Genomic DNA, 14616 nt, shown 5'->3' with positions numbered 1-14616 from the left:
AATAATTTTTGAAAAAGCTATTGGAATAAAGAGGGGGGCCATCATATTTTAAGAGTGATTCATGGGTTAACCATCTCACCAGGGTGTTCTCATTAAACTCTGGCTTGCAGGCAACCTTTCATACCATGTAAATCAGAGGGGTAAAAGCTTAGACCTAAATACACAAACAGGCCTAGATTAGATGAAAGATGGGGTCTATGCCCTGTTAAATCATCTGGTACAAAAGCTGTTACTGAAGCGGTACGCTTTCAAAAAGTACACCTGAGGTTCATATTAGTACCTCAAAAGTACATATTGGGACCTTTATAAAGGGTCCTCCTGTCCCAGAGAAAGCTTTTGTACTTTTATTTCCAATTTACTTACCCTCATGATGTTGTGACCCTCATGTTTTTCTTCCCTGCACTAAATAAACAGATGTTTGTAATGTTAGTGACATTTACTTTCCTTGAATGGGAAAAGAGTTCAACATTTCATAAAATTCCTCAATTGTGTTCAGTAAACGAAAGAAAACTGTAAGGAACAACATGAGTGTGAGTAAATGATGACATAAATTTCATTTTGGGTTAAACTGTCTCTTTAAAATAAATTGTAGCATTGCAGTCTGTCTTGAAACTCATGAAACGCACCAAACATTCAAGTGCACCAGACATGTGGTGGGATTCAGAGTAAATTACACACAAACCACGTTCATTCATGAAGACTGAACCACCAAACATGCATTTACAAACTGAAAACGGACTACAAAACTATTTCTCTAATGTGATTGATGCAGTTTTTAAAAGGAAGCAAATCCACAGAGCAGATGCTGCCCACTGGTGTCATGCTTTGCTTCTAAGGGAACATTCAGCCTAGCGTGCCTGATGAGAATTTAGCTGCTGTTAAAATTTCTCTTTCCGTCTCTCTAACACACACACACACTCGCTCTCTCTCTCTCGCTTCACCCCGTTTCTCTTGATGCCGAGCCTTGCTCTGCTGATGCAAGAATCACAACTCCCTGTGTTGACAGATGGAGGATAGCTCCATAGCATAAAGCTGGTCCCTACAGTACAACTGCCGCCTAACCAACAATTTTACTTTTTCTCATTTTAAAATGGTGTCCTTCCTACAAAATTATCTTGGACTTTTGATAATAGTCGTCACATGCATGTTTAAATTAAGGCCTTCCCAGCAGCGGTCCAATGAAGTTACATGCTTCGTTCTAGAACTTTCAGAAAGTTTGTGTTGATCTTCCCTAAACCCCAAGAATTAAATTTGACTATTAAAAAAAGATTAAAGTTTGAAAATGTCTCATTAACTTGCATCGACTTAATGTTTAGGAAAATATAACCAACAGCAGTGAGGTCACTGTGAAACACTAAATCCGTTCTGTCTTGCATCTGTTTAACCATACATATGCGACTCTGCCTGTACAAAAGTCGTTTTTTCTCGATATATGTTTTTTTTTACTACATAATGTAAAGAACTTTCTGCGAAAATATAACCTTGAGATCTTGAGTCAAAGATTAAAATCAATGAGTGAAAGCAAACTTTGATGCTCCTAATCTCATAATTAGATTATGAGACTGCATTGAAAGTTCTGCTGGTGAAGAGGAGTTCCTTAATGGGTTTCCCTCAAATTGGCGCAAATCGCTCTATGGGATTTACCACAGTCGCAAACCATTTTGGTATTTTTTATTGGTTTTAATATTTCATTGGTCCTTCAGGACAACTGGCATTGAAGGCTACGACAGCGATGAACAGCATCCAAACCGCAATGCCAAGAATCTCTGGCTGATCTCGATACGACTCTTCGCTCTCACAATAGGCAAAGCTTAAGATTTCTCTTTGAACGAATTGACCACCTGATCCAGACTGAACGGTGCCACATATGGCATGATATGGCCAGACATTCTGGCTCGAGCTTCTTGTGGGGAAGATGCCCCAGTGCTTTGTGCAGCTATTTACAGCCTTGTCCAAAGGAATCTGGCCCTCTGACTGTCAGTCAGACATTGGAGGCTTTTTTGGAAGCACTGGTGCGACCACAGGGAAGCCGGTTGTCCATCTTACCACTTTGGTAAAGCTTCAGCCCCAAGGCTGAATGACATTGTCTCTGTAGCATGACCAGACGGGCTGCTCGGCTGCAGCTCCGTTCAACAAGCGCACAAACACTGCCAACGACGACGCTCGATCACGCGCCCGCATGCGCACTCAGAGGGACATCCCAGATGCTGAAACTGATTTTCCAGCCATCACCCAGCTGACATCAGTTCCTCGCGGCCAATGCATGTCATACTCTGCCCGGCCTGGGCACTCGAAAGTCAAAGAGCGGTGGTCTGTGGAGGTGCCGAGGCTATGAGGGTTTGCCCCCAATCCCTGTGAGCTGGAAAGGACAGTGATATGTTTGGACGCTCGTCCAAGCAGACCGTCCCACTGCTTCTGGAAAAGTGGCAGTGAGTTGGGTCTGCTGTAGCATATGTTAGCCGAAGGTCAGGTGACGGACTCCAAAGCCCTGCAGATGCAGTAACGGTAGCCCCTATGGCAGCTTGGGTGGGTTTCAATTCAAGGGGAATTAGAGAGTTTGGTGTACTTGAAGCCAGAACCCAGGTGTCATTTGATACGTCTGACTTTTACAACCTGCATGAAACAATGGCAAATGGGATTAGTGGAGGACAACAATATGATTATATGAAAAACAAAATGGCTGAAAGACTCTGAAAGACTTTTGACTATTAAAGTCTGTGTAAAGTCCAATATTAAATGAGTTCTCAGTTTGTGACACCACAAAAAAGTGATATTAAACACCCAGCAAAATCTGAATGAATAATAAAAACAAAGAAATGAGTTATTTTGGAAAAACAGGTATGATTCTTTGCTCTCAAACGCTGGGGGCGTGTCCACTGTTGGCATTGAAAGCACAACCACTTATGTGAAAGCTGCTGGTCTCTTAACTTTCAAATACCCCTACATCCTAAATCAGTGGTGGGGAACCCTGGTACTGGAGGGCCACTGTCCTGCAGAGTTTAGTTCCAACCCCATTCAAACACACCTGTATTTCATTTTCAAGGAATCCTGAAGACTTTGGTTTGATTTTTCAGGTGTGTTTTATTAGGGTTGGAACTAAACTCTGCAGGACACTGGCCCTCCAGGACCCAGGGTTTCCCATCCCTGTCCTAAATGGATGCTCGTGACTTGGGGCAGGGCCATGCTTGGTGGCTCCAGTGCACCAGGGAGACACCGTATTACTGTGCGTTCACACCAGACGCGGAAGAGGCGGCAAAAGCGCGCTATTGGCGCATAGTTGAACGTTTGAACATTTTGTGTTTAATTGCATCATTCGCGCATGAAATTCTAGTCATTCACGCAGAAATTCATGTCATGTAGCTCAAATTGAGTAAACTTACCAGATTGTTCCGCCTCCTCACTCATTTTCTTCCAAACAAGATCCTTTTAATTCCTGTAAAAGTACGAAGATATCTCGTATAGCGAAGATCATTGTCCTATTTTTGTTGTTTGTTTTTCTGCATCTGCTCGCTTCCTGTAATCACACCACTGGTAGAGCAAACACCTGATTGGTTAAGCCGGCTTGAAAATCTGCTAAAGTTCAGATTTTTCAACTCACACGGATCACGCTTCAACAGTTTGCGCAGAACGTGCCAGCCGCCTGCGCCTTCCACGCGTTTTGTGCTTATCGTGCCGCAGGATGCCTATTTGCGTCTTTGCATTGACTTAACATTTAAATCACTTGCGCTTGCCGCCTCTTCCGTGTTTGGTGTGAAAGCACTATAAGGCCCGCCTAAAAAATTTTGAACTTAGAAATATTCAAACCATCTAAAAAAACCTGTCTAACCATTTAAATTTGAAATTCAGTACTACATAGTTTATAATGTGTTTAGAAACAATTTTCAAGATTGACTTTACAGGGACTTTAACCTCAAAATGATAAATAATGGCACCGTTTAATATTCAATATTAAAAAATAACTTACTTCAACCAACTAATTTAGCATATTTGCGTAAATATAGTCAATTAGTGAAATATTTGTAATTTATAATACTGTATAATTTTTACAGTACAATGATTTCAACTTCATCCAGTCAGAATCATGTGTCGGCACTATTTGTTTTAAAACACAATTAACTCACAAAGGAAATAAAAAATCTCACCAGATGCTCGAACGAACAGCTCGATACCTGTAGGAATTTTTTATGGAAATGCTACTCAAGCATAACCAACATCCATCTCCAATGCAGTCCTATGAGATTTCAGAATCCTCTCCACCAAATACGCATGTTTGCTTGTTGAGTGGTTATGATTTCCACACCTGATCCCAGCACATAACAAGACCGGTGAGCGCACAACTTGCGAGTCTTTTGCTATAGCAAACCTTGAAATCTGTCTCAGCTGTGAGGGACCACGGTGTCCGCGACTCAGTCGCCAAATACCGTGAATTCAAAAAAAGAAGACAAGACTTTAAAATCTCTGAAGTCATATGATGCAGAGGAATAAGGCAGACATGAAAGTTGGCCTATTTCATGGTCAGGCAAAAGGACTGGGAAGGGTCTTGAATGGCAATGCATCTACTTTAATGTGACAGACAGGTCCCTAGGCATAACAAGCAGACCCGTGGCAGGCAGGCCCAGGTACTTGATGAGTGTGACACCACTGGAAATGTTGCCGCCGTACGCTCCGCTGCCTCAACTTAGGTTTTACCCAAATAAATTTGCCTCTCATCCGGACCGACGATGGCACGAGCCCCTCGCCTGCCTGTCCTCCCCGGAAACGTTGAGATCACGGATCTCCTTGTCGACGTTCACAGGGCCTTGCTCCTGATAAATGTGCACACGCCTTGGGACCCTCTCGCAGCCCGGACTGGGTTCTGCCACATACACGTTCCTGCATTCAAAGAACGTTTCCTCGTTCCTGCCTCGCGATGCTGCGTGACAGGTTGGACAGCCAGTGCCCGAGGCAAAAATCTGCATATCTGCAGACAAACTATCACAAGGATACACAGAAAACTAAATTATGGCACATAATTATGAACTATTAGATTTGCACTGATCAAAATGTAACCAACGCAACACGTTTGAGTTGAAATCATGATTTTAGTGGACGAGACAGAGCCAAGTATCAATCACAGTTAGCCACAGGGAGATATGAATCAACTACACAGAGATATTGGAGAGGCATATACTGTAATGGCCAGGAGGTACCACACAGAATATACGAGTGTGATGGATTTCACATGTTTGGTATCGATATGAATCTATCATCTGATGTATGATCACATCATTATACGCGTCGCACACTTTGTCATTGTAACAGGTAAACAAATACAAAAAGGACTTGATGGGCTCCCTTGAAACGGGACCCTGATGTAGGTAGGTGCTCATTGTTAGTTCATGTTAGCTAATGCATTTACTAATGTTAACAAATACAACCTTATTGTAATGTTACCAATATATATGATACGAAGCCTTTATTCTCAATGGTGCTTTCTTGGTCATAACATTAAGAGCCTAGTCAAAATCGACAGCTGTTAAAATTAAGATTGCATGTAACTATATGAATATTCACACAAGAAAAATTCCCGCTTGTGGACAGAAGAGCATCCAAACTCCTGTACATCAAATCACAAAGGATAGACGCGATTCAAAACGTTTCCTGGAGTGTGGGTTGCACATCTGGTGTAGTGTATTTCATCATTTCAAACGGAGTCAGCGGAGAGCGTGCTTTAAATGAAGTTTAAATTCAGTACGGGAGCCGTTCGGTGGACCTTCACGTTAACGGCTACACATAAAACAACGAGTTGAAGGTTTTCTTCTTTGATGGATCCTTCACGTTAATTTGTCCGTATGGACACTGTTGATAAAAGGGAGAAATTGATGAGTTAATATGTGGGTGCAATAAACTTGAACGAGTAAAAGTATTATGTACAGGTTGTTCAAGTAGGTCACTGAGAATAGATTCATAAGAGTCTGCATCATCTAATTTATTTAAACAGTTAGCATTTATTAATAAAATGACTTATTATTGGGACTGTATGCAGTAGCATTGATCAAAAATTTTTTAATCCCTTAAAGGGGTCTTTGGTGTCCCCACAGTACGTATGTGAAGTTCTAGCACAAAATATCATATAGGTAATTTATTATAACATGTTTAAAATTGCCACTTTGTAGGTCTGAGCAAAAATGTGCCGTTTTTGGGTGTGCAATTGATCTGAGCTGTGGTTAGATAGTGCAGATTAAGGGGTGGTATTATCCCCTTCTGACATCACAAGGGGAGACAAATTTCAATGCCCTTTTTTTCACATGCTTGCAGAGAATGGTTTACCAAAACTAAGTTACGGGGTTGATATTTTACACATTTTCTAGGTTTATAGAAGCACTGGGGATCCAATTATATAACTTAAACATGGAAAAAGTCAGATTTTCATGATATGCCCCCTTTAATATATACCACAATAAATAACTTACATGTCTGCATGCACTCCCACAACATTTTCCTCTTTTCCTATGGGCAAATTCAGTGAACACCTTGTACCCAGTTACAGCGTCAATGTACGTCTCTTCTTGATTCTGTAGACCAAAAATAAATATAGATTATCATCTATGCATTTGGCTGATGCTTTTATCTAAAGCGACTTCCTGTGCATTCAGTCTATGCATTGTATATGTGTGCCCTGTAGATTAAACCCATGACAATTTGCGCTGCTAATGCAATGTTTAACCAATTGAGCTAGTTTGTTTTCAATACAATCATGCAATATGACAGGACTGATATGACACAGTATTCTGTTAAGGATACAGCTGTAACATTTTGGAAAAGTTAGACACAGCTATAATTGATGTTCAATGTTTACATCCACTTCCACCATTGAAAACGCAACACAAGTTTTAAAATGAAGTCCAAACGCAATACAATCGCCTTTCTTGAGCATCATTTGTGACTCTTCTTCAGAGAGAGCTGGCTTCATCTATGACAGCCTCCGACGGCAAAAGGGCCCGAGGCAATTTTGTGGCATGCCATCTCAGATGCCATCCTTTGGCTCCATAGTGAAGCTGACACTGTCTGTGCATCCACAGCTCTGTGCGTTCTTCAACTCTACGCTTCTTCCAGAACTTCCTCTCGACCATCAAATCCCATCGCTCCTGACAGCCAAATGGAACTTTCAAAAAATGACCCAGTCTTTCAGAAACAGGGGAAGTAGTCAAGAGGTAAAGAGTCCAGTATGCTCTATTTTTTGTAATGTAAGACGGAAGTCACTAAAAAAATGTCCCTAGAAGTCCCAGAAGTTCAAGGATTTTTATGGACATGAGGTGGTTTCCCGGACAGGGCTTATCCCAGTCCCAGAGTAAGGTGCATTTTGTAATAACTAAGGCCTAGTCTTGGATTAATCTAAACCCTGTCTGGGAAACTGCCCAATAGGGAAGGCTTCCCAGACAGGGCTTATCCCTGCTAAAAAAAACAATAGACACAATCACAGAAATTCTATTGGTTTTATTGGGAATTTTATTGGTTCTAATGGAATATGGCCCAAAACATGCTACAGTGTATTAGTCTTTGTTGGTCTCTAATGGTATGTATTAGTTTTATGTATTGGTTCTAATAAAATATGGCCCAAAACACACTACAGTGTAGTGGTTTTAATGGTAAAAGCTAATGGTTCCTATTGTTATTTGAATGGAAACCATTAGAATCAAGCTGCCTTAGTTTAAAAACGTGACATATTTTAACATACATTAGTGTCTTTGTTTTGTCTCAAGATGCACACCAGAATTGTTGTTTTGTAAGTTATGTTTGTAAAAACGACTTAAATGTCCTAATATAACTAAGCCCTTGTCCTGGCTTAACCTAAACCGTGTCCCATTTATGTACCATCATTTTTGGATAATTTTACTTACCTAGGTCACTAATTTCAGATTATTTGTGCCTACACGATTCTATATAAGTGTAACACCTAACTAAACGCTGCTTGAAGTTTGTACAGTACGAGGTATTTTTGTACAGTATTTTGTACTTACCTTACACGCGTCCACGTGGAGTTTGTGAATGAGTTTATCGCCATCTGAAAGCGTGCGCGTGTCAGACCGTGGCGTACAACCCGAACCTGATTCGCTCTGTTGCGCACCGTCATCTGATGTTATTATATTCCTGTGAACGAGTTTAACACGTGCTACTCTTAAAAGTCTACTCGAACAGGACAGCTGCATAGTTTTGGCTTAAGAAAATGAAAGTAGTCTATAATATTCCTGTCATGTCGATGCTTGTGACGCCTTGACTTATAAACAAAAAGAAATCTAGCAGCAACTACGATAGACAAAATCCTGTTACGGTTCACAGCTCTGTATTCACGATAATGATCGTCTTAAAAGCTACAATCTACACTTCTGTCATTCATTGCTCGAATGGTCACAACATGCAGTCATGCGCCACCTCTGGTGGACTGTAGAATTGCAGCACGGGGGCTGCTTTACCTTCACTGTCAACCTATGCAATTTTTTATTAAAAAATTCAGTATGATTAAATAGTAAGACAGCCAAATGCAACTTTTAAAAAAAATAAAAAAGAAGTTAAGTTTATGATGTATATTGTTATAGACGTTTATGATGCTTAGTGTTGAAATTACTGTAGGTTGTTTGAAACAGATTATAACTGCAGGCATTCATAAGAATGTTTCTCAGAATAAAAAAAACCCAATAACATTAAATTTGTCATTTCAACTTTTAAATACTATAATAGACAACCATCACAAAAAAACTTTTCTAAAACATACTACAGCATTTATTACTATAAACGGTATAATATAATTTTACAGTTTACTATAAAAAGTACTTTATAGCGATGACCAATATGCACGACTCGGGTATTGTACGTGAAAAAAATACACGTTGTGTAAACCCTGAATGCATCATTACCAGTCAACACAACCCATGGCTATGCAGTGCAACTGACGCATGCGCACTGCGGTTAGCCACAGCTGACTGGCTGCCCAAGTGCGAAACGTAAACAAAACCAATGTGGACCACAAGCATCCCAAGCATGGCTGAAAGAGCGCCATCTCTGTCTATTGTATTGTTGTCTGACTGGTTTTACATTTAACTAATTTAAAAGGGCGGATTGGTGTTTAAAGAATTACTAAACTAAAACTACTGTAGTGATAAAGTAAAATTTTTTTTTACTTTATCCTGTTTTATTATTAATAATAATATTATTATTGTTGCAATACAAAACCACTATAATATTGTATATATATATATATATATATATATATATATATATAAAATAAAAGATTCAGCAATGGTTAAGAATATGAAACTTTGATACTAACATATGCCTGAACTAGGAGGAACTGAGAAGTGGCAATTCTTTTGCTATTTGTCATCGTACGTTTCAATACGGTTTCATGTAATGTACTTAAAACGCCGTACTACAGAATACAGTAAAGTATGTGTTTACATCTTAAGGTCCTAGTTTTTTATAAACTAAACTTAATATCTACTAGGACCTTATAAAAATATATAACACATTTGCTGAAATATCAGTTTTATTTATTTTCATAGCAAATAAAACAACACAGTTCATGTAAAAACGTTCCTTTCATTAACCACATCCCCACAGACCTATAGTGTTTATCTGCAACAATACAAGTCTGTGCACTGCAAAAGGTTTTAGTGACTGCTGACCTAATACGGAACCCAAGCTATTTTTTTAAACAAGTGGGTGGTGTGAATTTAAACTTCCTTTCCATTACCACCACAAACACAGACTAGCAAATAAAGACCATAGATGGACCATAGACAATGTAGCTACATGGTGTTTTCTATAATGTATTATTAAATATAATACATGTTTTTGCACTTTGGGAGCTTAAAGAGAGGCTTTGCAAACTATAGGATTAGAGAAACGCATAATATAGAAATGCATAGGTCGACGTGCCTGTGCATGCATGCTACAGTGACAAAACGAAGAGCAGACAACTATTGCAATAGATCCTAGTATTTTGGAGGAATTCAATTCATAAACAGCTACACTTTATGCAAAAAATTCACTGAAGTCCAAACGTGCGCGTGGGTGAAACCAAAGTGTGGATAGACTCAACGTCATTAAACGCCATCTGCACTTCCTGGTGCTTTACTCAGGGATCACTACCAAGGGAACCGAAACGGCAAGTAGCTCGTCAGTGGGAAGCGAGCGAGCGTGCGTGACGACATATCGCGAAATGCCTTGGTACATGCGACCGTGCGTCAGGTAACGGTCAAACTAAAAGGTACGCGAGGATTTTGCGTTTTTACTTCCCGCCTTGTGTGCGCGAGCTGCTGCTGACGCGATGCTGTAGCCATGGACAGCAGGTTAAAGTAAGTCCGCCGTTGTTTACATCATAAATTCCTCCGGTTCAGGAATATTACAATATTTACCTTGGTCAATGTCTTTTATCAGACGGTTTGGAATGAAAAACGGCATTTGTGAGTCCGTTAATTAGCTGGTTATTTTTTACTGTGAGGGGGTGACAGGTCTTGCTTGCTGCTGCTGACCGGTTAGCGCTTGCTTTACCTCAGACATGCTAACTAGCATAGCCGCATTCCTGCACATCCATTTGAACACATGTCAGCATTAAATATTTCCTCTCGCTAAAATGAAACGTTGTTAACTAGTTGTTGATAATATTTAAAGGGATATTGTGAATGATACACGCGTTGCAGTGTGTTGAAGATTTACATGTAACGTTAACACAACTGTTTGATGAACCTGTTTACTGTCTGTATGGCAGCCTGTTGCTGTGAAAAGAAATTTGTAACGAATTATATTTTGTGTTTACCTTTATGTTTTAGTAACACTGTTGTTTATGGTATTTTGCAGAGAGAATCCTACAAGGACTTTTGATTTGCTGCTACAGGTTGCGTGTCCATCGTCCGAAAATGAAGGTGAGCGTGCATTTCTCAGTCCAATATGCAGTTTCTTGTTTGTTTAGGTTGAGATTTGTATTCCTTTGCCACCTTAGTTTAGAACTGGTTTGTTGTCAATAGTAGTAATAAACATTTACTTGTATACCACTTGCAATAAAAGAAAGTGCCTCTCAAGATCAAATAAAGCTTATATTGACAGTATGACGTCACGCAGTATCAATGATACTCAAAGACAAGTTAAAATAATACCATAAAAACTTTGACAACATGACAGGGTTTAATATATATATATATATATATATTAGCTTTGGGGATTATTTTGTGACTAAAGAAAATTCAAAATTAATCAAACTTTGTTATGCTTAAGCATATTCAAAGCAGCCATACTTTGTTTAAAATGTTAAAATGTACTTTTGCATTTTTTTTTAATCAGTCTCTCTCACGCTGATATGCAGAGTATTAAAATAGTTCCCATTTATTCTGGGCTCTTATTGGCTGTTTTTTCTTCCGCATTCAGTTCAAGTCATCCCTCTCGAAAACATTTCTTAAAATAAAATTTCAGTTTTCAAAATAAAAGAAATGAAACTGTTGGCTCAGTTTAAGTAGTAGTTACTAAAGAAGTAGTTTGCATGTGTGTCGATGAGTAAATAGTGTTTGATGTCTGGGGGATTCTAAGGAAGGAAATAATTATTGTAAGATTGCAGGGTGGTCAAATTCACTTCTGATAGGTCAGGCGGTGTTTGCTTTTTGCTTTTAGACAGACCAACTGATCACTTGCTTTAAATCGTAACATCTGCACTTTTATAAAACATGCACATGTAAGAATTTGTATGGTCGGCTCTGATGTTTACCATATTATAATCTGTTTGTATGCTATGGGCTTTCCAAGCTTTCAGTGAAGTGTGCAATGTGTGTCACTTCTGTCACTGGAGCAGCATCCTTTAAAAAGGTCCTATACATATTTTAGGTACAGATATGTATACATTTGGTTCCAATATGTACCTCTGAGGTACTAATGAACTCTCTCCTTGTTGCAAATCTGTACTTTTTTTAAAGGGTACTGCCTAAGTGACAGTTGGGGTACATATTTTGACAAAAAACACGTGGGTGATTCTTACGAAATCCAGATTTAGAAGGTGTCCACCATCAGAATTTTTAGAAGCCCGTTTTTTTTTTTGCACAGATAAGACTAAGGTCTGAATTTACTATAACCATTATATTCAGAGGACTTAAAAAATATTTCCTGTAGAATTATTTACATTTTTTAGATTATCATTTATCAAAAATTATCATTACCGCAACATGATATTACATTAAATATATGCATTTACAAACTCATGTTTCGGTAATGAGAACTAAAAAGTTGTCTAGGTACTATGACTTTGACAAACAAAATTTCAAACTTACCTGGCAGCCATCTGTCTCACAGTCAATGATGTCCCTTCCAACAATTTTTTTTTTGAAAATGTTAATTCCTTGAGGGCTTAAACAATGATTGAAAATTGTTGCGGAGGATGAGAAAATTGGTCTTGCACACATTTATATTCCTTATTATTGTCTCTATATTTACCAATGATCACCAAATACCACATGTTTCTTTACTGTAAATGTTTATAGTTTAACATGCACTAAAGCTTGTTATTTGTAAGATTTTTTAATTATAAATATTTTCATGTCAAAGAACCCAAATCCAGTAATGGACACGTTGCGGTAATGAAAATTTCCCCCTTAAATGTGGAAAAACAACAAAATTGGTTTGTATGATGTCATTTGAAATCATGTGCAAAATAGTACATGAAGAGATGTTTGTAACTCTATACTTCTTATTTTGATAGCATTTACTTTTTTATCAAAATGTTTCATGACACCTCATAAGTCTAATTTCACGAGAATCACCCTTTTACGTTTGTTTCATATGTTGTAAAATGATAAAGGAGTTCTTGTTCAGCGTATCTTATATCACAAATTTCTCTCCTGCCCTGAAACTGTCCTTTTTTGCTTGACATTAATAAGTTGAAGAGCAGGTGGTTCACAGAAACAGCTGAAAAAGAAAAATATTGCTGGTCCGATCACTAATGTAAAAGTTGAAATAACCTGTGGTCTTTTGAGATCCAGCCCACTTCCCCTCAATCTGCCGGTGTGCGTTTCATTTCCTGACCCTGACTTTCAGGATTGCAGATTTGTTTTAAAAGGCATTAGGGCTAGAAAGTTCACCTTGTTCATCTTGCTCTTACAAATTTTATGTAGCACAGGAAACTGTCCCACCCCGACATAACAGTCTTGTCATTAACTGCAAACTTATTTTGCAAAATTTGATGTTGTGGTATACACATTTTTTTTTTCTTGACAATATTGGTTTTCAATTGAAAGCACGTGATTGACTGCTCTCTGCCCAGTTCTTGGGTTTCAAGCTTTTCGCTGTGTTCAGACATGGGGATATTAACATTACCTGTGGGAGCTTGGTTTGGAAGGGCCCGAAACATATTTCTATATCTAAATAGAGTGATTCTAGTTCGAGTTGTTGTAATATGAATCATTGCTATAGAGTTCACATCAGACATTCTGCCTCTGTACTCACCTAGTGTGTCATGTTGTCTAATTTGATATTCGATCAGGTCGAATACGGTGTGGTTTCTCCAGAGGTAAAATGAAGCTGGTCAAATCAAACCTATGATGGACTATGTGAGCCCCAGCTTTAGCAAGTCCACTGTGTTTTGCACAGTCTGGTGTCATTTATTATATCAGCCGGTTTGACGTGTTTTCTCAGATTTCAGATTCTTTTCATAGTTTGCAATTTTGTTAACCTAGTTTTCAGGCATTAGAAATGCAGGAACTTTTTGTGTTTACCTGTGTTTGTTACTAAGCACCATTAGAGGAAATCACCCTTTGCTATTGTGTTACCTTTCAGTTCCCTCTTTCAGCGTAGTCGTGAATACATTTCTAGTATTGTTGCGTTTTGAAGTTTCTGAACATATCACTTAGTCATGCCACCTACAAGTGAATATGTTAGAAAATAACTCATATGTGTATATATAAAAAGTGTGAGTATTTTGAATATTCTCTGACCTTATCATTTTATTGTCCATTTGCAGCCCATAGACAGAATCTGCAGACTAATTTAGTTTTTTTCTGTACTGATCTTGTGAAAGTTCCCTAGTCTTGTTTGTCGACTGGGCCAGTGGGATTTATATGCCCCCGTTACTTTACATGGTATCCATTTAGAGACAAATAGTTTTAAAGATTGTGCCATGCTGTTTTTCCCAGCACAGGCCTGGGGTTGACAGGCCCAGAGACTGCAAAGTAGGTGACTTATTTTAGCAAACATTAGAAGATGAATACTTTGCCAGATTGGATTAAGCATGACTGCCATACTTGTGCTTGGCACTACTGAGCCGTATTGATGTTTTTCATGCCCTGTGCCAAAGCCAGCAGATGATGCTGACTGTGCCAAGGCAGTAGGTGGAGACAGATGCTACCTGTCTTGCCTCCTCTTTTCATCCAGATTGCACCCGGTAATAAAGCAATAAAAAATAATAGACCTGAATTTTACAACTACACTTGTGCTGCAATTAGCGAAGTGATTTCCTAGCAATGACCAACAGCTTTATTTTACTTTTGCGCAGCCTATGTGTGTATTTCATTGGTATTAAGGACCAGTTAAGTAAGGGCAGTTGGGAAAGGTTTTAAACACGTCGTGCAAGAAATTTTTTAGTTGTCATGTGAAAAAAAATCT

At 38.8% G+C, this 14616-nt stretch overlaps 2 protein-coding genes across 4 annotated transcripts in view; one reads left to right on the top strand and one right to left on the bottom strand.

Annotated features, from left to right (window-relative positions):
* Positions 1–1167: 1167 nt before the first annotated feature.
* Positions 1168–8401, bottom strand: c24h1orf53 (chromosome 24 C1orf53 homolog). Of its 2 annotated transcripts, XR_010529307.2 has the most exons (4): positions 8001–8401; positions 6453–6554; positions 4143–5838; positions 1168–2613 (listed from the first exon to the last, which is right to left on the bottom strand). XR_010529307.2 is itself a non-coding variant. In XM_065259517.2 (3 exons), exons 1-3 carry the CDS (start codon positions 8187–8189, stop codon positions 5767–5769), a joined length of 363 nt encoding a protein of 120 aa, XP_065115589.1. In that variant the 5' UTR covers positions 8190–8401; the 3' UTR covers positions 3563–5766. The 2 variants fall into 2 exon arrangements, 1 of the variants encoding a protein (XP_065115589.1); XM_065259517.2 differs by lacking the exon at positions 1168–2613 and having other exon boundaries at positions 3563–5838.
* A 1468-nt stretch (positions 8402–9869) lies between these two features.
* dennd1b (DENN/MADD domain containing 1B) overlaps positions 9870–14616 on the top strand; it is a 151702-nt gene continuing 146955 nt past the window's right edge. Inside the window, exons 1-2 of one of the 2 annotated variants that reach the window (XM_065259515.2) lie at positions 9870–10334; positions 10837–10901. In XM_065259515.2, coding sequence (XP_065115587.2) covers positions 10318–10334; positions 10837–10901 — 82 coding nt within the window. In that variant the 5' untranslated portion in view covers positions 9870–10317. The remainder of the gene's footprint in view (positions 10335–10836; positions 10902–14616) is intronic. The other variant, XM_065259516.2, reaches the window with a different exon arrangement.

The sequence above is a fragment of the Paramisgurnus dabryanus genome, chromosome 24 (genome assembly GCF_030506205.2).
Source record: "Paramisgurnus dabryanus chromosome 24, PD_genome_1.1, whole genome shotgun sequence".
In the NCBI taxonomy this organism is placed as follows: Eukaryota; Metazoa; Chordata; class Actinopteri; order Cypriniformes; family Cobitidae; genus Paramisgurnus; species Paramisgurnus dabryanus.
This window is presented reverse-complemented; position numbering and strand designations above follow the sequence as displayed.